Raw genomic sequence first — 26,329 nt, forward strand, 5'->3', positions numbered from 1 at the left:
GTAGCTTTGTTTCCCTGAATTCTAATCAGTGTTAAATTGTGTTTAATTTAAAAATATTTTACGGCACTTTGGCAGAACATAAGTCCACTCCTTCTCTTCCAAATTTTTTAACATGCAACTAAAAAATGCTCAGCTAAGAGAGCACTTATTTATCTAAAGGGAATTGTAAGGGTGGCACAGTGCCTCAGAGGTTAGCACTGCTACTTCACAGCACCAGAGTCCCAGATTTGATTCCAGCCTCAGGCGACGTCCATGAGGAGTTTGCACATTCTCCCCAGGTCTGCGTGGGTTTCCTCCCACAGTCCAAAGATGTGCAGGTCAGATGAATTGGACATGCTAAGTTGACCATACTGTTAGGCGCATTAGTCAGAGGGAGATGGCTCTGGGTGGGTTATTCTTCAGAGGGTCGGTGTGGACTGGTTGGGCTGAAGGGCCTGTTTCCAAACTGTTGGGGATCTAGTCTTATCTAACATGTAACAACTAATTGTTAATAGCATGATTAATATCAATGATCAAAACGCATTCCCGTCACTTCTGACTATATTCACAATAATAGAAATACCAGTTTTGTCATGGACATTTACATGTCAAAATATATTAAAAGCTCTCTCGATTGTGCAGACTTAATCTGAAGATGTTTGCTCTTTGACAAAAGAATCGCTTTAAATATTTAGAAAGCTAAAAATAGTTGCCAGTTGCGTATTAGCTTTTCTGTGACATGCCCCAACTCACCCGTTACAGTATTTGGCTCTGACTCAGCTTTTAACTGGAGAAGCTGTATATAGCCTGGGAGATGGGTTTTGTTCCAGCGTAGAGTACTATCCGCGTGACAACCCGTCCATGAAAATGAAGGGAGCCAATGACCTGATACATGATTTGTAAGCGACGTTTATTTCTTTGCATAGAGGTTTTCATTCAGGGGATATTGTTTGGGGAAAACGCAGCCATTTGGTACGGGGCATAAAGTTAATGTGCAGCTCGTAAATTTGCCCTTGAAAACATTTCTGCGGCTCCAGTTGTTGCACATTTTTTTATAGCTTAACTCCGAATTTAAGGGCCCTCAGGAAACCCCATGATGGCCTTCCCTGGGGTTTTTTTTGCCTATAAAGTCGTTTTTTTTTGTATTTCCTGCCTCCGCCCCAATAAATGGCCATTCTCCTGAAGAAGACAGACGCCAGGCCTTCCTCACTCTGATCTGTATTTGTTAGGACTGTAATTTTGGTCAGCACTTGTTAAACAGCACCAGCACTGAAGGAGTTTAGGCAATCGGTTTACAATGTAAACAGCTGGAACGTTCATGGGGGATGGGGGATCCCCTTCCACTTCCAATCAGTGGGGAGGGGATAATTCAAACTCTCCTTGCCCTTAGTATTTCGATCTTGCAGAGGTAGGTTCCCCAATGCAAATTGGCTATTCCGCCCGCACTACTGCCCACTCTGGTCAAGACAAACAAGACCTCTGCCCAACCAAAGTTTAGATCAGTGTGGTGCTGGAAAAGCACAGCAGGTCAGGCAGCATGCAAGGAGCAGGAAAATCGACGCTTCGGGAGAAAGCCCTTCATCTCTGCCCAAGCAAACCCAGCCGAAGGTGTTGAATGAAGCCAGGATGCTTTTTGATGGGAGGAAGATGGGTAACACAGGGGGATGTCTGAGCGAAAGGTGTTTAGTTGCTGCACGGAAGTTTATTCAGGAACCCTCAGTTAATGGGGATCCGCTTTCAGGTGATTCAATACAAGAGACTGGGAGCTGGTCAACGAAACTGTGCTCACTGTTACATAAGATCATGCCATAGTGATTTATTATAGCTGTCTGCTTTGCCTTATTGTAGAACATCGAACTTAAAGCAAAACAAGAAGTCAATTGCAAACGACCAGTATTTATTGAAGGCAGTCCGTTTGAATTTCACAGGCGAAGAACTGTTTTATTTCACTGCAATTTACTTCAATTCTGGGATAAGTTGCCTGCAGACTCTCTCCCTCCTGCCATCTGGTCACTTCCTCTAAGGAGACAGAATGCAGCAGGTTTTATAGTGAGAAAGTTACAGTAGCCTGTGAAAACTTAACAGCAAGGCATAACGGGAAACTGTAAACTTACTGAACTGGTTTCGAATGCCTTAATTATGTTCCTAAATGTAGAAAAAAAATGCTCTAATCTTGGAAACGGCCCCTCTGATTGGTGGAAGGAATGATTGCTGTTTATGTGGGAGAGAACATCCAGTAACCACGGCAAGATGTTTTACAGCTACCACGAATCTTCATGTAAATCTCTGAAAATAAAACCATAAGTACGAGGAGTGAGACAGTTACCAGAGAATAGAAAGCAGTGGTGCAAGGGTGGTATTGTCGAGTGAATGCGCATGACAATATTACAATAGTCCAATCTGGTGAAAGCAAACCTATCAAAGAATTAAAACAAAATACACAATGAAGATATGCAAATTGTTTTTAAACATGTTAGAAACATGAATTGGATAAATTCATGAATTGGATAAATTCATGAATTGAGATGGATTGGAGGGATATGGGCCAAGCGCAGGCAGGTGAGATTAGATAGTTTGGGATTATGTTCAGCATAGACTGTTTAGACCAAACGGTCAGTTTCCTGTTGTATTACTCTCTGATTCTATGAAGGATGGGGTACAGGAACAGGAACATGACTTTGAGGTAGAAGATCAGCAGTGATCTAATTGAAATAATGAGGAGGCTGGAGTTCCTGTTTTCGTTTCTCTTCTGTTTATAATTACAAGTTATGAGTGGCATTTATTTTAAATTCGGCATTTATTTTAAATTCAGCATTCATTGTTGACCAAGGACCAAGAAGATGAATATAGATAGATGAGTGGTTGTATGACTTCAAACTATTGTGGAGGAAATTATCTCAGTGTTTGCCTTGTATTAATCACTGGTAACATTCTCTGGTAGTGGTTAACGGTATGCTACTAATTGATGTTGGCAGCTTGCAGTTGAATATAAATATGTAATTCCATGTTATCTGCTTTATTTATCCACAATAATTAAAACATTTGATATGTTGTAGAAGAGGAACTTTTCATCACCAAATGTTATCAGTGTGTGAGAAATGAAGCTCACTGCCAAATAATTTTAGTTCGAGTCAAATTCCAAAGCAGTCTTTATTCTTACGTTCTTGCAAGCCCGGTGGCCACAAAGTAGGCACACTTCTGAATAATATTATTGCACATTTATACAGTTTTTTATGAGCCTCCCTGTACCTCCCCTTTTACCTCATATGTGATGGTTGTATTGCTCTGTGCAGCTGCTAATCTAATCGGTTTACCACATCTGTCTGTGGCCGTTGTTGGCGTGCAACCCCCCCTTGATAGCTGAGTCTTATTACTTTTGCTGACACAACACTGGGTCTTATCACTTCTGCACACTGAGTCTTTATGACTTCTGAGTACCTGACTTCTGCAGAAGCAACACTTCGACACATTTTCCACAATTCCCTCTTTTCTTTTTGGCTAATATCTTGTTGTCTTCTGCATATCCCTCATAGGCCACCTCCAAGTTTGTCAGCAGCATCCCCGAGACCTCAGCTATCTTGGAAACTTCTTCAAGATCATTCATCCCTAACAGGTAGCGTTCCTCTCGCTGACTACCTGTTAGGGGCATTTGTTTAGTCAGGGCCATTTCAATCAGCCGCTGGGTTAGTCCCCGTGCAAAGGTACGATGCAACATCCTATAGCTATCAGTACTGCAGCAACCACTATCAAGGAGGTGAGTATGGAGACCACTACACCTTTCCATTTCCCAAACCATGAATCCAGCCACCCAGTGAGTGATGTGTCTGCTCCTGAATTTCCAGCCAGCTCCTCTGCTAAGGTAGTCAACCCCCGCAGGGCTTGAGTGATTGACCAATCAGGTGCTGTGTTATTTGGAATAAAGGTACAACAGCTCTCCCCTAACATCACGCACACCCTGCCTTTCTCAGCTAGGATCATGTCTAAGGCCATTCTGTTCTCCCAAGCCATTCTGCTGGTTGCATTGAGCTGTTCTGCTGTACCCTTGACTGCATCCCTAATGTAGTTAATGAACCTCTGCTGATTATAGAAAATATAGTTTATCCAATCCACATTCTTTTTAACCGTTACCCACCAGAAGATAGTCAACTCAAAGCCTACTGCACTCTGGTTGCGAGCCTTGAACTCATCCGGCACCCCTTGAACTCATCCGGAACTCGTATAGAGTCTAGATATATCCAATCATCAAAAGAAGTATCCAATAATGATCTTTAACTCCGACTCCCTTTTGTCACAATCCTTTCCTTTTCAAATGCCAAGGTGAATGGGATTGCCAATTGCACATATGCCTCCCCAATCAGGAGGTAGGGTGGGTCTCAGTAGTCTCCCTCCACAGTACCACCACATATCTGCTCGGGGAACCTGCAGCGCTGAGTAGTTCCCTCCCTTGTCCGTTCCGGTCACATTTTCGATGTCAATACACGATTTCTGCTCCCCCTAGTCTCTGAACTGATTGTCTGCTAACACACAATGTGTGATTTCTGACCGTGGCCAAAATCATGGGGAGGATTTTTAAATCTTACGTCTCCAAGGGAGGGAACATTAATGATAGGGAAGTACAATTCCCATTATTCCATGCAGTCTTATCCTGATACAGGGCTATCATACATTCCATGCTCCTTTCTGTCTCACTGCCACCCAAGCAGAAAGGGAACTACCTAGGCCACTGGCCTACCAGAGGCACATGCATAGCAATTGTTTTTGTTCAGACTTTTCACAGTGTACTTTACCCATTCAAGCCAGGCATTTGTATCCCTGTAGCCAGTTTCTATTTCGATGGTCTGTTTTAAGTCCTTCACCTCTATAATTTTTAAACCTTAGGGTCGTTGGAAGGGGGCGAAAGGATATACCTGTGGCATCCGAGTGCACTTTTCATTTACTTTGACTGGCCACTTCCCTTTGCCCACCTGTATGTGGAAACAACAGCCTGAGAAATCCTTCCCATATGCTTTCATCTCTATCCCAAATATTTCATTTAATTGGACCTGATAGGTGTCCCCTCCCAGAACCGCTTCATGCTATGGGGTTTTCTTTATCGTTAAATATATTGGGTTACACTTTTTATCGGGACACTCAAGAGCTGGCCGGAAGGGGCCCCGGTGTACTGTGACAAGTGGATTAATCCAAGTACCACCACCAAGGCCATCCCCGTAGGACTTATGATGTATCTCTGAGTAGCTGTACTGCCTCTGATATTCTACATTTCCACAATCAACTAGGCTGCAAGCATCAGTATCTATTATTTGTGGATTAGCACTCTCGGGGACCGTTACTACCAAGTAAGAGGACCACACCAAGGTTCGATGAAATCCTAAGACTAGGAGAGCTAAAATCATATATCTAAGTATCCACCTCATTCCAAAAAGTACTGAGAGAATTAATATACAATCTTACAGAAATAATCCCACGCTTGCGTCGCCACTGTATAATCAGTCACTCAAAGTCTTTTTAGCCTGAGTTTCAATGGTTCTTTCGTTGATTCGGCCGTCCAGACTTCTTTCTCAACAGGAGACTCCACTGGTCCCTTAACTCTGGTGTAGTGAGTCCAACCTCTCTCCGCTGTCCTTATCACCGTTTCCGTAGTCAAAAGAGCCTGGTATGGCCCTTCCCAATCCGGTTGTAATTTAGTCTCTGTCCATGACTTCACGAGGACCCAATCTCCCGGCCGGATTGGAGGAATGGCAAAATCGAGAGGTGGAGTCTGTGCGAGTAAACCCTGTCTCCTGAGAAAAGACAAAGGGGAGGACAGGCCCAGTATATACTTTTTTAAGAACAAGTCCTTAATCTCGGGGATCGACGGTCCCCCTGTCGTTCCCAGGTATGGCAGCCCAAACAATATTTCATAAGGGGACAGACTCAAATCTTTCCTTGGAGCTGTTCGCACTCGTAGGAGTGCTATTGGCAAACACCGGGTCCAGGGGAGTCTGGTCTCTAATACCAATTTGGACAACTGTCTTTTAAGAGTTTGGTTAATCCGCTCGACCCTCCCTGAAGACGGAGGGTGCCAGGGTGTGTGAAAATTCCAGGAGGTTTCCAAATTTTGCATTATTCCGTGGAGCACCTTAGAGGTGAAGTGGCTTCCCTGGTCTGAGTCTATACGCTCCACTATCCCATACCAGGGAACTATCTGCTCAAGAATTATCTTAGACACCTGACTTGCTGTTGCTGCGGCCAGGGGGTATACATCCACTAAACCAGATAAATGGTCTACTATAACCAACATGTACTTTAGCCTTCCTACCCGGGGCAATTCAGTGTAATCCACCTGTATGCTCTGGAATGGTCTTAGCCCAGGGTCTCTCCCTCCTGGGACCTGTCTCCTTTGTACCTTCTTGTTTATCTTCTTACATGTTACACAGCTTCACATATCTGTTTGGCAATCGTGTATATCCCTTTACATTCATATTTCCTAAGAACCAAATCACACATTGCCCGCACTCGCCCTGATGTAGGACAGCCATGATTTCTCGCATCAGCATCTTGGATAACATTTCCTGACCATCGGGTAGCACCCATTTCCCTTCTACCATTTTCGTAGCCCCTAGTTTCTCCACATCCTTCTCTTCCCGAGCACTAAATAGTGGTCTCCCCGCAGGCTCCTGTATTGTCGGGACCAAGGTAAATATTGGGGTGACCTGTGGGTTCAGAGCTGCCTCCTTAGCGGCTTCATCCGCCAACCTATTTCTCCTTGTTTCGGGATCATGTCCCTTCTGATGACCATTAATGTGGACTATGGCTATCTCCTTTGGCAGCAAAATACTTGCTAAACTAATGCCTCATGAGCCAGTTCTTTACCTCTACTGTTTACTAGTCCTCTCTCCTGCCATATTTTCCCAAATGTGTGTGCCACCCCGAAGGCATACCTAGAATCTGTGTAGACAGTTCCTTCCTTCCACTCCAGGGCCTTAAGAGCACGTTCTAGCACATAGAGTTCGCAAGTCTGTACCAACCAGTCATTGGGCAGCCTACTAGTCTCGACTACACTCCCCTCCGTTCCATCCACTACCGCATAGCCGTTGTGTCTTTAGCCTTCAATCACTCTAGAGGACCCATCCACAAACAGTCTGGCCCCTGCGTAGAGAGGGATCTCCCTAAAGTCCATTCTTACTTTAGTCTGATATTCTATGATGTCAAGGCAGTTGTGTTTTGGGTTCAAGGGAGCTACGTCCGACCCCCTCCAGAGAAAAGTAGCTGGATTCAGAAAAGTGCCTGTGATCAACATAAGGTCATCCTTCTCTATTAAAATTGCTTCGTATTTTAAAATTCTAGAGTCCGTAAGCCATTCTGGTTCAGTGTGGCCCGTACTTGATGAGGGGTGCTTACTATCAATGCCCCGTCGAATGTGAGTTTTCGACTTTCGTCCACCAGTAGTGCAGTTGCTGCTACTGCCTGCACACACTCGGGCCACCCTCTAGAAACTGGATCTAATCATTTAGATAAAAATGCTACCGGCTGTTTCATCCCTCCCCATCGCTGGGTCAGGACCCCTAGGTTTGTTACCTTATCAACAGTGGCAAACAAGTGAAAGGGCTTATCTCGGGAAGGCAACGCAAGGACAGGGGCATGGATCAAACTTTTCTTTAATCTTTCCACTAATTCTTTTTCTTCCTCTGTCCACTTTAACAGCTGTGGTTCTTCTTCCAGCAATTTAAGGTATAATTTCTTTGTCCTTTGGGCGTACGACTCAATCCTTAATCTACAATATTCCATTAGCCCCAGAAATTTCCTCAATTCTCATTTAGTCCGAGGGAGTGGCATTTCCACTATCCCTTCAATCCTTTCAGGGCTTATTTTTCTTTTCCTTTCATTGACCAGGTGTCCAAAGTATTTTACTTCCCTTTCTACATATTGTAATTTATTCTTCGAGACCCTCAATCCCTGTTGTCCCAGAAAATTGAGCAAATGGTTTGTTGCTTCAGCTGTTCCTTTCTCATCTTCTCCTGTGACCAGTAGGTCATCTACATATTGCAGCAAATTTGTCCCTTGGGGACTTATAAACTTTTCCAAAATTTGTTCTAAAACCTGGCCAAACACGTGTGGGGACTCAGTGAATCCCTGAGGAAGCACTGTCCATCTATATTGCTGTTTCCGCCCTGTTCTTGGGTCTTCCTACTCGAAGGCGAACATGTTTCTGCTTTCCGCTGCCAGGGGGCATGCCCAAAAGGTGTCCTTTAGGTCCACCACACTGAACCACTTGTGGTCATGTGGGATTTTACTCAAGAGGGTATAAGGATTAGGGACTACCAGGTGTTGAGTCTGTACTATCCTGTTAAGCGTCCTTAAATCTTGTATCAGACGATAGGTACCATCTGTTTTTTGTAACTGGCAAAATAGGGGTATTATAGGGGGACATGCAGGGTTCCAGCAGGCGGTCCCTACTTAATCCCTCAATCACGGGGTTGTAACCCCCTTCTTCCTTCTATCGAAATCGGGTATTGTCTCTCACATACTGTCTCCCCCACCTGTTTCAAGCTGACCTGCAATGGGGGAATCTGCAATCCCCCTCGATTGCATTCCCGTGCCCATACTGTGGGGTCTATTTGTTTTGCCTGTTCCTTGGTCAAAAGGGCCATTTTTACGACTAGTTGTCGGTCGCTCACCCCGATCCCTTGTCCTAATAATATAATTAAGTCTCTTCCTAACAAACTACTTCCTATGTCCGGAATGTATAACACTTGTCCCTCAATTTTTCCTTCATTACTTTCGATCGTCATAGGTTCAAATACGAGGACTGTAAATCCTTCCCCCTTCACTCCGGACACCGTTATCTGTTGTTTTGTAAATTGTACTCCTTTGGGTATAAAATTTAAAGATGATCGTGCTGCCCCCCGTATCTACTAAGAAAACTGTCTCCTCTTTATGAGGTTCCACCTTTAGATTTATCAAGGGTTCCCAGTGGGTCCCCAAGGGCAGGAACCCCTGACGCCCTATTCTTCATCAAAGTTCATAAGCTGTATCGCCCTCTCTTCCCTTTTCGGATCTGGACACTCCCGCTTAAAGTGACCTGTCTTTTCACAGCAGTAACATCCCGCCCGTGGGGATTTCCACTTGATCCTGTCCCTGTCGTCTGGACCCTCTAGCGAGTCCTCCTCATTCTCTTCCCCACCTCTATTTTCAACATGCTGCCAGCCACCACTCCGGTTGCTTACTATCGGTTCTACTCTTTTCTTGACTACCTCATCAACCGTGGCTCCCATCATTTTCGCCTTCTGTTTTTGCTTCTCATTCTCTCTCTTTACAAATACTTTCTGTGCCTGTCTCAATAATTCATCCAATGATTTCTCACTCCATCCCTCAATTTTTTTGTATTTTCTTTTGGATATTTGGCCATGCCTTAATTACAAAACGTACTTTAAGGAGGCCCTGATCTACTGAATCCTCAGGATTCATACCTGAATACTTTCTCATTGAGTCCAGCAGCCTGTGTAAAAATGCTGAGGGAGTCTCGTCTTTCTCTTGTTGGACCTCAAACGACTTTGTTAAATTCTGGGATTTAGGGATTGCCTCTCTGATTCCTTTTATTATGAAGTCCTTGAGGTCCTTCATCTGGGTTTGATCATCTGCCTCGCTGTTTCCCCAGCCTGGGTCTGTATTGGGAAACTTCTGTTCTGCCAACATAACTCCCTTCCCAGAGGAGTGTTCTCATTCCCACAACCTCATAGCTGCTCTTCTGATCATCCCTCTCTCTTCCCCAGTGAAGAGAATATTTAAAATAGACATTAACTCTGTCTAAGTGTATAGGCTGGGACCTAGGAATTGATCTATTTGCTCAGATAGACCCATAGGATCTTCAATAAGAAGTTTCATCTCCTTCTTAAAGGTCCTGACCTCACCACTTGTTAAAGGGGCATTTACGAAGCCAATTATTCCCTGCCCTATGGGAATTTCCCTGAGAGGGTATACATTTGTCTCTGGGTGTCGTTCCTTGAATTTTGGGAACGGAAATTCCTCAATATCCTTTTCTAATTGCTTTACTTCCTTCGTTAGTCCTCCTTTCGGGACTTTTGACCTTACAACCTTCACCCGTTCCTCATCTTCCCACCCCCCCCCCCCCCCCCCCACTTCTTGGCCACCAGCTGCCACCCCTAACCCAGCACCATCAGCTTGTAGATCGTCACGTTCATTTTGGTAGGTGGGGGGGAGGGTCATATGGCAAGGACAAATGGTCAAGAATGTCCCAAGGCAGAGGGGATGCTGAGGGCGACTTTTCCTCCTTTCCTGTCATAGTTTTCATACTATATAAACGCGCGTCTCGACTGCCCTGCCAGCAGGAGGCATAGTCGGACTCCTCTTTATAGAAAGATTGTTTTTCATTAACATATGACTTCAACAATTGACAGACCCAATCCTTGTCTGACCCATATTTCGGCCAAAAGACCAATGGTGGACGAATACTCTCTTTGGTTCAAACAAAACAACAACATTTTATGATAGTTTTCTTATCCTTCTCACTTGTACAAGAATTATTTTTCCAATTTTTCAACATCCGTCCCAGGGACTTTCTGGAGGGATGTCTTCTGGGACTTCTTTACCCTTTATCCCAGGTGCCTCATTTTGCTTCCTTTGCCTCCCATAGTGGTCAACCCTCCAGTCCCTTAATTTAACAGGTATCACACTCCCAGTCACCACGGCAATTCTAACTCAAACCCCAATCAATCCTAGGGGACACTAACCCCAATCAATCCTAGGGGACACTAACCCCAATCAAACCCAGGGGACTCTAACCCCAATCAATCATAGGGGACTCGAACCCCAATCAAACTCATGGGACTCTAACCCCAATCAAACCCAGAGGACTCTAACCCCAATCAAACTCATGGGACTCTAACCCCAATCAATCCTAGGGGACTCTAACCCCAATCAAACCCAGGGGACTCTAACCCCAATCAAACCCAGGGGACTCTAACCCCAATCAAACCCAGGGGACTCAAACCCCAATCAAACCCAGGAGACGCTAACCCCAATCAAACCCAGGGGACTCAAACCCCAATCAAACCCAGGGGACTCTAACCCTAATCAAACCCAGGGGACTCTAACCACAATCAAACCTAGGGGAACATCCCTCCCAAAGGACTTTCCAGAGGGATATTTTTCCGGGACTTCTCTATCCGTTTTCCCAGGCGTCTTATTTTACTTTCCCCAAGGCTCACTGCCTTAGAATGACTCCCGTAGAATCCTTGTCAGTCGACCGGCCGGGGCACTCACCGGCGAAAGACACAGGGCCATTCTAAAAGGAACGGGATGCGTCTTCCCAGTCATCGACAGTGACCACTCTGCCAGTGATGACAGTATCCTTGATGAGCCCCCAATTGTGAGAAACAAAGCTCACTGCCAAATAATTTTAGTCCAAGTCAAATTCCAAAGCAGTCTTTATTCTTATGTTCTTGCAAGCCCGGGTGACCACAAAGTAGGCACACCTCTGAATAATATTATTGCACATTTATACAGTTTTCTATGAGCCTCCCTGTACCTCCCCTTTTACCTCATATGTGACAGTTGTATTGCTCTGTGCAGCTGCTAATCTAATCGGCTTACCATATCTGTCTGTGGCCTGTTGTTAGCGTGCAACCCCCCCTTGATAGCTGAGTCTTATTACTTTTGCTGACGCAACACTGGGTCTTATCACTTCTGCACACTGAGTCTTTATGACTTCTGAGTACCTGACTTCTGCAGAAGCAACACTTAGACACATTTTCCACAAGTGTTTTTTTAAACCACAATAATAGGTTGCTCTGGTCTTGTATATAATCTATCTCATATTAAATTGCTTCCTCGTGGACTCCTCCTTTATGGAAAAAAATATATAATAAATAATATGCATCAATTTCCCTTTGATCAGAGATACATGGGGTGGGTGAGGGCTTCTGATTGAGGTGTGCATGTTCTGAGGGGCACAGACAGGGTGAAACCTTTCACCTTAGTACTGGGGCGTGGGAGGGGAAAATAATCAGAGGCCTCAGTTTTAAGCCAAGAAGCAGGAGGTTTAGATGGAATTTGAGGAAAAACTGATTCACCTGCAGAGTTATGGATCTCTAGAACTCATGCCAGAAAGAACGGTCGAAACAAAAATCCTCATGACATTTAGGAGCTATTTAGGTGAACACTTAAAATTCCATAGCATGAGAGGCTAGAGGTCAAGTGCTGGAAAATGGGTGGATGGATGTTTGATAACCAGCATGGACGTGATGGGCCAAAGAGCCTCTTTCCACACTGTAAAAGCTCTATGGCTATCTATGTTTTTCATATTCCCAAAGTATTTGAAAGTACTTTATAACTAATAAATTGATTTGGAAATGTATTCACTGTTGTTATATGTGGAAATGTGGCAGTCATTCTTCGCAGACCAATGAAAACATTACTGTCCCAAACAGTAATGGAATATAACATATTAATCTGCTCTTTAGTGGCGTTGTTTGCAGGATGGCTGGCAATCATTTTACCATGAAAACTCCCCGCCTCTTCCTCAAATATTACTGTAGGAGCATTCCTGTCAACCTGAAGTGGAGTCTCCTCCTAACACAGTACTGGAGTCTCTTAGACGGAACCAAAGCATCAGCTTGGAATATGTGCTCAAATCATTGTAACACATATTCCTCGAACATTCTGAATGATCGGAATTCTACAAGTCAACTTCACAGACATCATCCACTGGTATTCAGTGGATTCATACTTCATCAGTGAATGTTCAGAATAACAAATAATCCTGGTCTTATTTATGGCAAAAACACCTAATATTTTAATATGTATAAAACAAAAATGTTGGTTCCTCAATGAGTATTTTTAATTTTTAAATTATAGGAGGATTTCAGATTTTATCCTTTGTTTTGTTATGTTAGCACCCCTAAGTCAACCAAGAAGAGAGTGGCCAGGTTCACCACTCCTGATTAACATGCATGCCCCCAACCTAGAGTGAGCACAGGTACTCACTGCTGAGGGTTGAACTTGAACTATTGCCCCAAGCTCAAACACAAAGTATGGTCAAAATACTCAGAAATGACCAGGAGAGAAGGGAGTGGGAGAAATAGATCAATAATTCAGGGAAAGGAATTTTTAAAAATGCTGTCCCATTTAAGTTGCCTTGAGTTCCACATAGGCAGCAGAATGCTGAAGAAAAATCTGCAAGTCCATACAATTTTCTAGTGGTTAGGAGACAATCAATTGTGAAGAATTTTGAATTTGAAAGAGATCCAGACTATGTCCGATCCACCTGCCACAGGGATAGAAGAAATCTTTCTTTTCAAAACGTCTATCCCACTGTTTGCAGAGCACAAGCCTGATGACCGATGGGCCTGCCCTTGCATTTTCCCTTTTATCTAAAGATTGCTTGAATTGAAGATGAACTATGTCAGGAAATGGAATGATTTGAGCTAAAGAATTAAATGGTGGCTTCAAGCTGGCAGCTGAACAGTTTTTAGTAAAGAAATCTGAGGCAGGAAAGGTCAGGCAGCTGCCAGATTCTAAATAAAAGCTTGCACAGTATCTTGTGAATAAGTTAGAAGAGGTGAATTGAAATACCCAATGAAAATCAACATAATTACCTTTATCTTGTTTTATTCTCAAAGATTTATGGTTGTAAGTTTTCGTGAAGAAGCTATTTATTCTTTTAGAAATAAATTTTTCTTTATAATTCCAAAGTGTCAAAATAAATATTTGAAAGCCTGTTATATTTCCAGACAGAAAAAAAATATTTTTCCTTCTTTCTGCTACAGATTGTCCTCTATAGGCTTGAACATAAAATCTACCATGACACTTTGGTATAATGCTGAGAGAGTACAACTTCTCAAAAGTGCCTCCTGCAGGTGAGACATTGAATGTCTAGCTGTTTTTTCAGGTGGGCGCAAAGGATCCCATGACATTATTCAAAGTGGAGCTGGAGAATTCTCCCCAGTGACCTGACCAAAAATGATTTCTCAATCAGCATCATTAAAAAACAAATTATTAAGTCACTTATGTAATTGCTAAGTTAAAAACCACACAACACCAGGTTATAATCCAACAGGTTTATTTGAAAGCACTAACTTTTGGAACATTGCTCCTTCATCAGGTGGCTGTCTCCTGATGAAGGAGCAGTGCTCCAAAAGCTAGTGCTTCCAAACAAACCTATTGGACTATAACCTGATGTGTGATTTTTTTTCTTTGTACACCCCAGTCCAACACTGGCTCCTCCAAATTATGTAATTGCTGTTTGTGAGAGATTGCTGTGTGCAAATTAGCTGCTATGTCTCCTACATTAGAATAGTGACTACATTTCAGAACTACATCACAGGCTGAAAGGCGCTTTTGGACAGCCTGAAATCATGAAAAAGCCTATATCGGTGTACATGATGATAGTTACAAATGCACAGTGATTTTTCCAAAGCAAAAATCATCCCCAGTTCAGTACTTTAGTTTCATCTCTGCTATTCAAATCAACTTGGGTTTGCTCCTTTCACTATGGTACACTGATTCATTTATAACATAGTCTAACACTGTTTGATATTCTTTCTGAATCATTCTCCATCCTTACACTTTTCTTTTCATCTGACTAACACTTATTTAAGATGCAGAAACAGCCACTAACACCTTAATGCACTGACCACGAAGGAACATTCCAGTTTGATCAAGGTTCGGTAATTGTCAAAGCATTCAAGAGACAATTTCTCAGAAGACTGGGCAGATCATAACATTAATAGACAGTCTTATGACATGGGACATTGGATACTATTGAGAGGCTCCAGAACTTACATGGACTTTGAAGTAACAAAATACAAAAATAAGATACAATGAACAGATAGCTTCCAAACTGTAAACAGTATTCAATACTGAGGTAATCTTTCAAATAGCTAGTCAAATCAAAAGGGCAACCATAGCTTTCTGTGAAAAGATAGATCCCTGTGTTACAAATCACTAACTGATATCCTTAACGTTACCAAGAAAATATTACACACAGGATCTACCAGCTTTCAGAACAATCAGGAAACTGATATAGATAAACACCCTTCAATTTACGGTGGATCCCCTTTCCCACACAAATAAACATACGCAGGTTGCTGGAGAAAGCAGACTCACAGGCGTGTTTAGTCTTAAGAATGGTATGTTACAGAAGGATATATTCATTGAATACTTGAAATTCAGCTGTCATAGATGATTAATTACCCATACACCAGGGAAACAGATGCTGTACGTACGTGGAGCCATTTAAGCCTTTGATAGAACAACAAACAGAAACAATAAATAGAATATTAAATAAGTCAATGGGAACGCCATCAATTTTGGAACAGGAAGACCACTGTTTATGATGCTTTTAGTCAAGAAGGATGGTTGGGAATGTGAACTCCTTCATTGTGGCTACTCAGGTGCAATTTTAAGGTCACAGAATGGACGCAACCATTCAAAATGTTCCACCTTATATATGCTATCAGATCTTCCCAACTGCCTCAAAATTAGAGGCAAACATATTCATTTTTAAAAGAATTGTTCAGAATGCATTGCTACACATTTTTAATTGAATTAAGTCCAAATGACCTAATTCCAGAGGGTCAGGGTGTGCAGATTTTTGAATTGTAATCCAAATTGTTTTGCAACCTGCTACTCATGAGTTCTCCTTTCAGAGTTATTGCAAACTCACATTTAAAGGTAGGATGTGCTCTTAGGAAGTGATTATCAACAATGTTGAGCAAATTTGTTTTCATTGCTCTGTCTGAGCATCTTGAACCCACTTTGCAGTTCTGTGGTGCTCTAAACAGTTTAAAAACAGTTAATCCTTTTCCTAACCATATCTGTAGAGTGTTACTCATGTTATCGTGAGATCCCAAGGACACCAGCTGCCCTCTGCTGTCTTGCTTGAGTGATCATTACTCATGTATTGGCCACAACATTATCTGCTGGTTAGTTGACCGTGAGGACATAGAAACTCAGCTGTACCTAGTGTTATGTGTAGTCAATATCCACATTCCTGCCCATCTAGCAGGGGCAGCTACATAGTCACCAAAGAACAAGCCAGTACAGGGCTGTTTCATCACCTCAGCTGACATAAACTAGCTCAGCAATGAATTAAATTTGTGACCTTTCTTGCCTGTCTCAAATACTCATCTAATCATTCCAGTGACCTACTGGAAAAACATATATAATATATAGGGCACCAATATTTATTTAAACATACCCAAGATGAGAAACTACTTTTAACTCATTGAACCTTCCTCTACAAGAATGATAGACTGTTTCTACAGAAATGAGAAGTATGGTTAAGAAAAATTCCAGTATTTTAGTTCCAATTATTTACAGTATTTATCTGAGTTTTCATTTTATATGGCCACTGTCTCTCCATTTAATTATCTGCAGTTTGTATTGGCTCTTATTTTTCTGTATACATTCCCTCTCTGTGTTTAATCCATGGATCATCTACCACCTGAGAACTTAAGAAAGCGATGTATTCATAGGATCTCTACCAGTGTAGCTTGGTTTCCATGTGCCAATGTGATGCCAGGTTTCCTGGCCATACATCCCATAGACTGGAGGTTCATGTTAAACAGCATATCCCTTCAGCTGGTTCGATAAACAAGGTACTGACCATATTCCACATTTGCAAAACCCACAACACAGTGTCCACCACTAGATGGGGTTCCACAATAGGACTCCATTTGCTGGATGGATAATCCTGAGTGTGCAAAGAATTACGCTGCCAACCAATTTAAAATTGTCAGTCAAGCTCTCAGTGTGGTGCTTTTGTATGTACTGGAAGCTACGTGTATGAATACACAGGGCCCTGTTCTTTCCAGCCTGAAAGAGCATGTTGCATGCACTATACCTGTTGTAACTCAACAAAATAAGTGACTAGTTCATTTCTCTGACCAATCAGAGTGCTTGGTTAACTGTCAATCATAATCATTTTTATTCATTCACAGGATTTATTGCCCACAGGGGATTAAGAGTCAACCGCATTCCTGTGGGTCTGGAATCATATGTAGGCCAGACCAGGTGACAATGACAGATTGCCTTCTCTGAAGGTCTTTACTGAACCAGATGGGTTTTCCCAATAATTCTATAATAGGTTAGATGGGCATCTGATTGGCTTCACAGGTTGGCACAAAACTGTACTGAGCTGTAATGTTCTATGTTCTAATTGACAATGGTTTCATGGCCATCATTAGATTGTTAATGTCAGAATTTTATTGAATTCAAATTCCACCATCTGCCATGGGGGATCCCAACTTGGATCCTTGACAGCATTACCTGGGTCTCTAGATTAACAGTCCAGTGATAATACCATGAAGCCATTGTCTTCCCTTGATTGGTGCATTCTTCATGAGGCAAGACATAAAGTTTTGACGAAAGTGACTTTTTACAACAATACTCATGCATTTCAACAATTTCCAAGCCATTTTCAAAAAATTTAAATTGTTAAATATCTTAAGGATGTTTTTCCTGGTTTTGCCTCCAATATCTGGAAAGCGGGATTCCGTTGTTGCTCCATTCCCCTCACTCTGACTCTGAGATTCTTCTCCTTTACATCATCTTTGCACGTACTCTATTTTCTCTGCATTCATGCACAGTTTCATTTAACATGCAAAAGATGACCTTTTCTGGTTGTGCTGTGTTTAGCTGTATCTTATACTATTATTCATCCCACATTGCAAAATCATTCCCTTTGCTGGGAGGGGTACAGGAGTAGCAGCCGGTCTGTTTCATTTTCCTGGCCGGCATGACTATCAATTAAGAGAAACAATACTAGTGAGCTTGCCTCACATACCACTGACGCTCTCATGTTGGTCTGTAGCAACAGCCAAGTCTAAAATTTGTTAACCTTTCTTGTGGAATCTAGCAGACACTCTGGTATATAATTAATTTTGCCAAATGATGTATTTCAAGGACAAAATCCAACATTTGCTTTCATTTGTATTGGCCTGCATGAAGGGCTACCCCTGAAATTGTTTAGTCACCCAGCATTGAATCAGTCGGTGGAGTGGCCTCCTTCAGTGCTGTAATTACTCTGTAGTTGTTTGAATTCTCTGGAAGCTGCAAGTACAATATGAAACTCAGCAGACCAGTCCACCATGGGTTTGCATTAGTTTTACAGGAAAATGCTATCAAGTGGAAAATGAGAAGAAATGAAGGAAGGATTTGCATTTATTTAGCACCAGGACGAACCACCAAGCTTTACAGTCAGTGAAGTACTTTCCAAGTAGAGCCACCTTTCTAATATGGAAATGGCAACTGCCAATTGGTACACAGCAAAGCTCAACAACTAACGGATAAGTGACATAACCATCTGTTTACATGTTGAAAAGAAGCAAATATCAACCAGGCTATTGGAGAATTCTGCTTTTCTTTGCATAGTGGCACATATGACCATTTATGTCCGCCTAAATGGAAGACCAAACTGCGGCTTACTTCTAACCTGACAAACCACACTTCCATACTGCAATGTATGTAATTCAAACCCAAAATATTCAAACTGAGAACTGAGGGTGTTATAACTGATTCAAGGTTGACATACAAAGTATACAGGTTTTGTTGTCTTTTCTTTCTGTTGAATCCAAAAGGATTTGATGAGGGCACTTATAGAATACTGTGCACAATTCTGGTTGCCCTTCTGTAGAAAGGATGTTGGTAAAGTTGCGAATATGCAGCAAAGATTTATAAGACTTTTGCAGGGACTGGAGGGTTTGTATTATAGGGAGGGACTGAATCGGCAGGGACTATTTTCCCTGGAGCGTTGGAGACTAAGGGGTGATCTTTTCGAGGTTTATAAAATTGTGAGGGACCGAGACAGGGTGAATAGGCAAGGTCTTTTCCTAGGGCGAGGGAAACCTAGAGGGCATGTTTAAGATGAGAGGGGCAAGATTTTTAAAGGACCTGAGGGGTAACTTTTTCACACAGAAGGTTGCACAGATATGGAATGAGCTGCCAGAGGAAGTGGTGGAAGTGGGTACAATTACAACATTTAAAAGGTATCTGGATGGGTACATGAATAGGAAGGGTTGAGAGGGATATGGGCCAAATGCTGGCAAATAGGACTAAGTCAGATTGGGATGCATGGTCAGCATGGATATGTTGGACTGAAGGGTCTGTTTTCATGCTGTATAACTCTATGACTCTACTATTACCTGAAATTTCCAGAATGGAGAAGGATATGCAGAGCCCACATACCCTTTGCAGCACATTGCATTTAATTCTTTCGGAGATGCATTCAGATACTTACAGGATAATTAGCATTTATAAAGGAGACACATACAGATAACTTGCCCAGAATGATATACTGCTTTAAATCCATAACCATTTTCCTATCAATATCAATTATTGAACCAAAGTAATTATGACTTTTGGTGTTTGTTGAAGAAAAACATGCAAAGAGTAAGATGGCTCCAGGCATTAAGTAGATTTTGCTCCAGTATTCAAAAAGTTTTCAGTGGATTTCTGCCAATTATACATTAAGGTGAAGTGTTGAATAAATGAAATCTGAGCAGACATCATTGTAACCCACAATTTTGTATTTTGTATGAATACTGACATAGAGCATCATAAATTCCATGTACAATTGTACAAGGAGCAGGATCTGTTTAATAATCACCAAAACTATGGTGGTCGAAAGAGCATAACCATCCTTGTTTCTCTATCTCCTCTCACCACCTCTCCCATTTGAATTTTTCAGGTCTTGCCGCATACATTCAACTTCATCTACCCAGTGCCCATCCCCTCAGGACTATTCCAGGCAGGGCACACAACATACAACACACCTGCTGTGAACTGAGGTCACATCTGTCTTGAGTGGGACCAGGTGCTGGGAATGTTGCACAAACTGTGTGAACTGAAGCATCTAATTTAACATTTTTCTTTCAGGTATGTTGTTGCTTAGCAGTGAACAACAACTAGTATTCAGCAATCTACTAACCATCCTATCAATGGACTATCATCTCGAGGAACAGCTAACTGAGGCGAATTGTGGCCATCATGGTTGGATAGATGATACATTGTAAACATATAACAGCTTCATAATGACACAACTCGATAACACTCACACTTTGATGCTGCTTTTATATCTGGCTCCACCTTATTATATTTTTATTTTGTGCTGCCCTATTTGTTGCCAAAATATAACCTGAATGTTGTTTGATTGAACTTATATCAGATTCCAAACCTCACTGTGTCAGTTATTGTCTTGCTGTGCTATGAACCCATTTCAAAACTGGTTCAAATAACATTTTGGGAAAGCAAATCTTAGCAGGACTTATACACTTAATGGTAAGGTACTAGGGAGTGTTGCTGAATAAAGAGACCTTGGAGTGCAGGTTCATAGTCCTTGAAAGTGAAGTCGCAGGTAGATTGGATAGTGAAGAAGGCATTTGGTGTGCTTTCCTTTATTGGTCAGAGTATTGAGTACAGGAGTTGGGAGGTCATGTTGCGGCTGTACAGGACATTGGTTAGGCCTCTGATCTGCCCAGAAGTATGAGGACTCCTAGACCACCAAAAAAATCCAACCTCTTACAGTGTTTGCATAGGGTTTATACACATTGTTCATAGTCAGACATGGAGCATGATCGCATAGTAACAAACAGTCAGATTGCACAAAGCCCTTGTGCATTCTGTTTTATCCTATCACAATTTCTTGTCAACAACCTGTTCTTAGAATCGTCTTTGTCCAGCCTTGTGGTTAGGGTTAAACCGTTGCTTCTGCAATTAATTGGATCTGCATCAGTCTGCGGTTGCTTGTTTCTGTCTGGTTCAGTGCAGTTTAACAATGCAGAAGCCATTTTGTCCTACCTCCCAGATGCCCACATCCTCAAGTTCAAAGGAGATGTGAGGGGCAAGTTTTTTACACAGAGAATGGCAGGAGTCTGAAACGCACTGCCAGGCGTGGTGGTGGAGGCAAATACGATAAGGGCATTTAAGGGGCTTTTAGATAAGCACATGAATAAGCAAGGAATGGAGGGATAGGGACCAAAGAGGGGCAGAAGGATTAGTTTAATTTGGCATCATGTTTGGCACAACATCTTGGGCCAAAGGGCCTGTTCCTGTGCTATACTGTTCCATGTTCTATATTTTAAGATGTAAATAGGCATGGAATGGGTTGAGAACGTTTTCAACATGCTCTCAGGCAAATGAAAGAAAAGTAGAAAAAGAATGTAATATCCCTTAAGAGAAGGAATATTTACTGCCCAATATTTACAGTAAGATATTGCCTTTAAATACAATGTGTGCACTCTGTCATTTCACTATGGTTACCACCACCAGCAAATCCTTGTATTGCTTTGCTGATTTTCAAGGCTCAAACAATGGTCCCCAGTGACATGACTGTGTTTATTCCTCATGACTGGAACAATTCCCTCAGCAAAAACAGAAATGGAACATTGAAAAAAATTAGGATTCGGAACAATGTATTGTGAAGAACAAACGGTTTTCAGCTCATGGGTTTGAGCACGACTTCTGTTAATGAATCTAATAGGGTTGCTTGATCAATTAGACTGATATCCAAAACTACTCATTGAGAACTGGGTAGATATTTGTGAGGCTTTTACCTGACCACTGCATATTCAATAACTGTGGGTTAGCTCAGTCCAACTAAACTTGAAAATAAATGCCTTTTTGAATTATATGTTACTCTCCATTTCAGCACATGCCAAATCATCTTTGATTGTTTAGAAGCATTAATGTGAAGAAACAGGTGTCTGTAATAGAACTGGCCCTTCTAGTTAGCTACAGCACAAATATATAGAAATGTACCAATGAACGTGCTGTGATCTTGCTCATGGGTAGCATGAAGCAATGGAGTGCATTGTTCTGATAGTTGTTACCAATAGTCAAATGAGATTTTGTGATAATAGCAACAATAATGCGATATACGTGCATTGTTAAACGTGTAAGTTTCTGAACCTAATTTCTGTTCCTGTGTCATGTGCACAGAGAAGGGAAAACTCCCAATTCCTTGAACCTAACCTCTTAAAAATGGCTGCCTACTTTTGGTGCTGGGCTAGGTTTGGGTTGGATTGGAAGTCAGGGCAGATGAAATAGAAGACCTTAGTTAAATCCCAAGTGCAGAGGTAAAACAGACAGAAAGCCTGCTTCAGAACACTGGCATTCACTATCCCTGTCTTAAAGACACTAAGTGACTTGGCCTCCACAGCCATTCTGTGACAGTGAGTTCTACAGATACATCAATCTCTGGCTGAAGAAATTGCTCTTCAGCTCAGATCTAAAGATCATCCCTTCAGTCTGAGACTGTGCCCTCAGGTCTTAGCCTTTCCTACTCGTGGAAACATCTTCTCCACGTCCAATCTATCCAGGCGTCTCAGTATTCTGTAAGTTTCAGTCAGATCCCAGTTCACCCTTCTAAACTCCATCAAGTACAGATCAAGAGTCCTCAACCACTCCTCAGATGACAAGCCCTTTGTTCCCTGGAATCATTCTTGTGAAGCTCCTCTGAACCTCTGCTCTGCACTCTTTCCCTAGTTACAGGATTACCACTTCTCATAATATTCCAAATGCAGTCTGACCAGAGCCTTAGACAGCTTCAGCAGTAAATTTCTGCTCTTACATTCCAGCCCTCTCAAAATGAATGCTAATAATTGCATTTGCATTCCTAACTGCCAACTGAACCTGCAAGCTAACCTTAAGAGAATTCTGCATCTTAACCTTAAGAGAATCCTAAGTCCCTTTGTGAATAAAAATAGTCCATGCTTGTATTCTTCTAACCAAAGTGCATAATCTCACTCTTTTCCATACCTACCACTTCTTTGCCCATTCTCCTCACCTGTCCAAGTCTTTCTGCAGCCTCCTACGTCCTGAACACCACCTTTCCTTCAGCTATCTTTGTGTTATCTGCAGACTTAGCAACAATGCCCTCAGTTCCCTTGTGGTAAATTTTATTGTCAGCCAAACAGTGTGTTGAGTGAGAAACCATCGTTACAAAATGGGCGGCACGGTGGCTCAGTGGTTAGCACTGCTGCCTCACAGCATCAGGGACCCAGGATAAATGCCAGCCTCGGGTGACTGTGTGGAGTTTCCCCATGTCTGCGTGGGTTTCCTCCCACGGTCCAAAGATGTGCAGGTCAGGTGACCTGGCCATGCTAAATTGCACATAGTGCTAGGTGCATTAGTCAGAGGGGAGGTGGGTTACTCTTCGGAAGGTTGGTGTGGACTGGTTGGGCCAAAGGGTGTGTTTCTGGAATCCAATCTAAAAAAATTACATCCCACTACTGTTTCGTTTACTGCAATGTGATTTTTTTTTTAAGATTCACTACAGTGTGGAAACAGGCCCTTCAGCCCAACAAGTCCACACCGACCCTCCCAAGAGTAACCCACCCAGACCCATTTCCCTCTGACTAATGCACATAACACTATGGGCAATTTAGCATGGCCAATTCACCTGACCTGCACATCTTTGGACTGTGGGTGGAAATCGGAGCACCTGGAGGAAACCCACGCATACACAGGGAGAATATGCAAACTCCACACAGACAGTCACCCGAGGCTGGAATCGAACCTGGGACCCTGGAGCTGCGAGGCAGCAGTGCTAACCACTGAGCCACCGTGCTGCTCCACAGTGATAATCTGGTGGAGAAAAGTAAGCAAGAGGACAGATACAGTTTACTCAAATAATATTGGTCAATAACTAAATTTAAATAATCAATACAGCAGAGTTTCACAACAAATACTCCAGTTTCAAAAATGTTTTTCGTGTTAAAAAATTCAATAAGTCTGTGAAACAGCTTGGGTTTGAATTTTTGAAGACTGCCAATTGCACTCAGACTGCCAATCTGCTCCTTTTTAATGTTAAGAGCGCTGCTTTTCTGACAGGAAATTCTGATTTCCTACAGAAGTGAGATGCCGTACTTTACTCTGGAACCGGAAGACTCCCTGCACCTAGCCTGGGACCCAACTACCCTTCTGTCTGCTCCCTCACCTCCTGCCAATCATGGTAAGTGCAGGGTTACAGAGATAAGGTGGGGGCTGGGTGGGACGCTCTTCAAATGGGCTGAATGGCGTCTTTCCACAATGTTGGGATTCTATGGGAGGGAGTAAGGTGATAGTTGAAGAATCACTGTAACAAGAATCAATGTTTCAATGGGGGAAGGTTGTAGCAAAATTGCTCAATGTGATTAACTAAGTTACTGTGAATGTTGGTCCTGGATGCATTATAGTGATTTAATTACCATGTAACAACATTCAGAGCTGCATGTAATAATAGGCCTTTAATTCCATTTACAGGGACTTTTGCAGGTGAACTGTGGAACTACCACAACTATGAGCCACACCCTGGCATAGGTAAAGAATTTCAAAAGAAACAAATAGTGTGGCAGAAGTCAGAAATTGCTGCTGATACACTTCAGTGCATCCCAGTGTCTCAGGAAATATCATCAGCAAAATTATCTTGTAATGTTTGTGCTTCATAAAACTTGAATTAAACTTATTTTTTATTGGAGCTTTATGGAAGCCCCAATTTTCTCTAAGGCTTTTTAATGTTTGTTTTTTAAATTCATTCGTGGGAGGTGGGCATCAGTGGCTCGGCCACTATTTATTGCCCAACTCCAATTGGCCAGAGGACCGTTGAGAAGCAACCACATTAACGCATGAAGTGAGGATGGTAGATTTCCTTCCCTAAAGGTCATTCATGCATTAGTGAACCAGATAGGTTTTGTGACGATCATCAGTCACCATTAGGCTAGCTTTTCCTCTTTCAGGATTTTTTTATTGAACCCGAACATTAAACCATCTACCCTGGTGAGATACAACCTACATCTCCACAACCTTAAAAAAAAAAAACCACAGCTGCTGGAAATCAGAAACAAAAACAGCTTGAAAACCCCAGCAGTTCGGGCAGATTCTGTGCAGAGAAAATAGGCCTCTTCATCTCTGAAGAACGTTCACTGAACAGTCTGCTTTCTCTCCACAGATGCTGCCAGGCCTGTTTTTGTCTCCAGAACATTAGTTCAGGATCATTGATTAATAAACCCATGACATTACCAGGATGTTACCACCTCCCCTACTTTCTAGACATGTCTTTAACCACATTTTTATTGACCCCACAAACATTTTTTCAGTTGTTTAATCAAGTCTACACCAGTTGACCGTCATTCCCTCTCATTAGAGATGTTGCTGCTTGTTGGCCTCAGGAGCTGCGTAACATTACATCATGGCTGACCAATTAGGTTCCTTCTTTCAAGCCAATGTGTATGCGGGCACATGTGCCCTCTATTTAAAACATTAAACATTCAAAACAAACAAAATGGTTTTCCACTTGGCTGGAAGAATCAATTTACTGTTACTTTGATAGAATTGAAGTTCCTTTAATTGCAATTTTAAAATTCCATCTAAATAGTTATTTACAAAACAATTCTGACATTAACGTGAATTTTTAAATTCACTAAATCATTATTTTTCATGCAAATTTCTCCTAAAATGAGTGATATACTTTTGGATTATATTGGTGCCAGTACCTTGCCACAAAGACCATTTTTTAAAATATAAATGGACACATCAAACCCATATCTCAGTCACCTTTTTTTTAATTCACTCACAGGATCTGGGTGTCTCTGACTAGGCCAGCATTTATTGGTCACCCCCAAGAGGGCAGTTAAGAGTCAGTAGCTCTGGAGTCACATGTGGACAACAGATTTCCCTTCCCAAAAGGGACATTAGTGAACCGGATGGGTTTTTCTCCCAACAATCAGCAATGGTTTCATGGTCAACATTAGACCATTGATTCCCGATTCTTCATGGAATTCAACTTCCACCATTTGTCGTGGCAAGACTTGAAACCAAGTCTCCAGGTCACTGGCTGAGCTTCTGGACTAATAGGTCTGGCAATAATACCACTAGGCCATTGCCTCCCCTAATTAAACCCTTTTGAATAGCGTCTTGAAGTTGCAACAAGACGCTATTCAAAAGGGCCACAACACACTGCAGCACACCAGAACTGCAAAAAGAGGAAGAGGAACATCTATACAAGGTATTCGCAAAAAACGGATATCCTCGCAATTTCATCAACAGATGCCTAAGGGAGAGACAACAGAACGAGGACATGCCGCAACCCAAAGGACTAGCCACACTACCATGCAGCAAGAACATCTCTGAAATGACAGCCAGACTACTGCGACCACTAGGACTTATAACAGCACACAAACCAACAGCCACCCTCAGACAACAACTCACCAAAACGAAGGACCCGATACCCAGCATGAGCAAAACTAACGTAGTGTACAAAATCCCATGCAAGGACTGCACAAAACACTATATAAGACAAACAGGAAGCCAGCTAACGATCCGCGAACATCAACTAGCCACGAAACGACATGACCAGCTATCCCTAGTAGCCACA

The 26,329-nt window shown here is 42.3% G+C and overlaps 1 protein-coding gene across 4 annotated transcripts; it reads left to right on the forward strand.

Moving 5' to 3' along the window:
- The first annotated feature begins 754 nt into the window (after nucleotides 1-754).
- LOC148146113 (uncharacterized) lies at nucleotides 755-24,546 on the forward strand. Of its 4 annotated transcripts, none has more exons than XR_015760715.1 (5): nucleotides 755-878; nucleotides 13,746-13,867; nucleotides 19,667-19,854; nucleotides 23,829-23,929; nucleotides 24,220-24,546. XR_015760715.1 is itself a non-coding variant. In XM_087998439.1 (4 exons), the coding sequence occupies exons 1-4, from the start codon at nucleotides 841-843 to the stop codon at nucleotides 24,402-24,404; spliced, it is 414 nt and encodes a 137-aa protein (XP_087854565.1). In that variant the 5' UTR covers nucleotides 761-840; the 3' UTR covers nucleotides 24,405-24,532. The 4 variants fall into 4 exon arrangements, 1 of the variants encoding a protein (XP_087854565.1); XR_015760713.1 differs by having other exon boundaries at nucleotides 13,746-13,835; nucleotides 24,220-24,541; XM_087998439.1 differs by lacking the exon at nucleotides 19,667-19,854 and having other exon boundaries at nucleotides 761-878; nucleotides 13,746-13,835; nucleotides 24,220-24,532.
- The last annotated feature ends 1,783 nt before the right edge of the window (nucleotides 24,547-26,329 follow it).

This window comes from Chiloscyllium plagiosum, unplaced genomic scaffold, assembly GCF_037043375.1.
Source record: "Chiloscyllium plagiosum isolate Xiang-an unplaced genomic scaffold, Cpla_swu_hap1 HiC_scaffold_21, whole genome shotgun sequence".
NCBI lineage: Eukaryota > Metazoa > Chordata > Chondrichthyes > Orectolobiformes > Hemiscylliidae > Chiloscyllium > Chiloscyllium plagiosum.

Excerpts from the sequence above, each read along its gene's own strand:
- LOC148146113 (XM_087998439.1), top strand. The coding sequence starts at position 841 with ATGAAAATGAAGGGAGCCAATGACCTGATACATGATTT. Across the intron at positions 879-13,745 it reads AATGACCTGATACATGATTT|ATTGTCCTCTATAGGCTTGA; the intron begins GTAAGCGACGTT and ends TTTCTGCTACAG. Across the intron at positions 23,930-24,219 it reads CTCACCTCCTGCCAATCATG|GGACTTTTGCAGGTGAACTG; the intron begins GTAAGTGCAGGG and ends TTCCATTTACAG.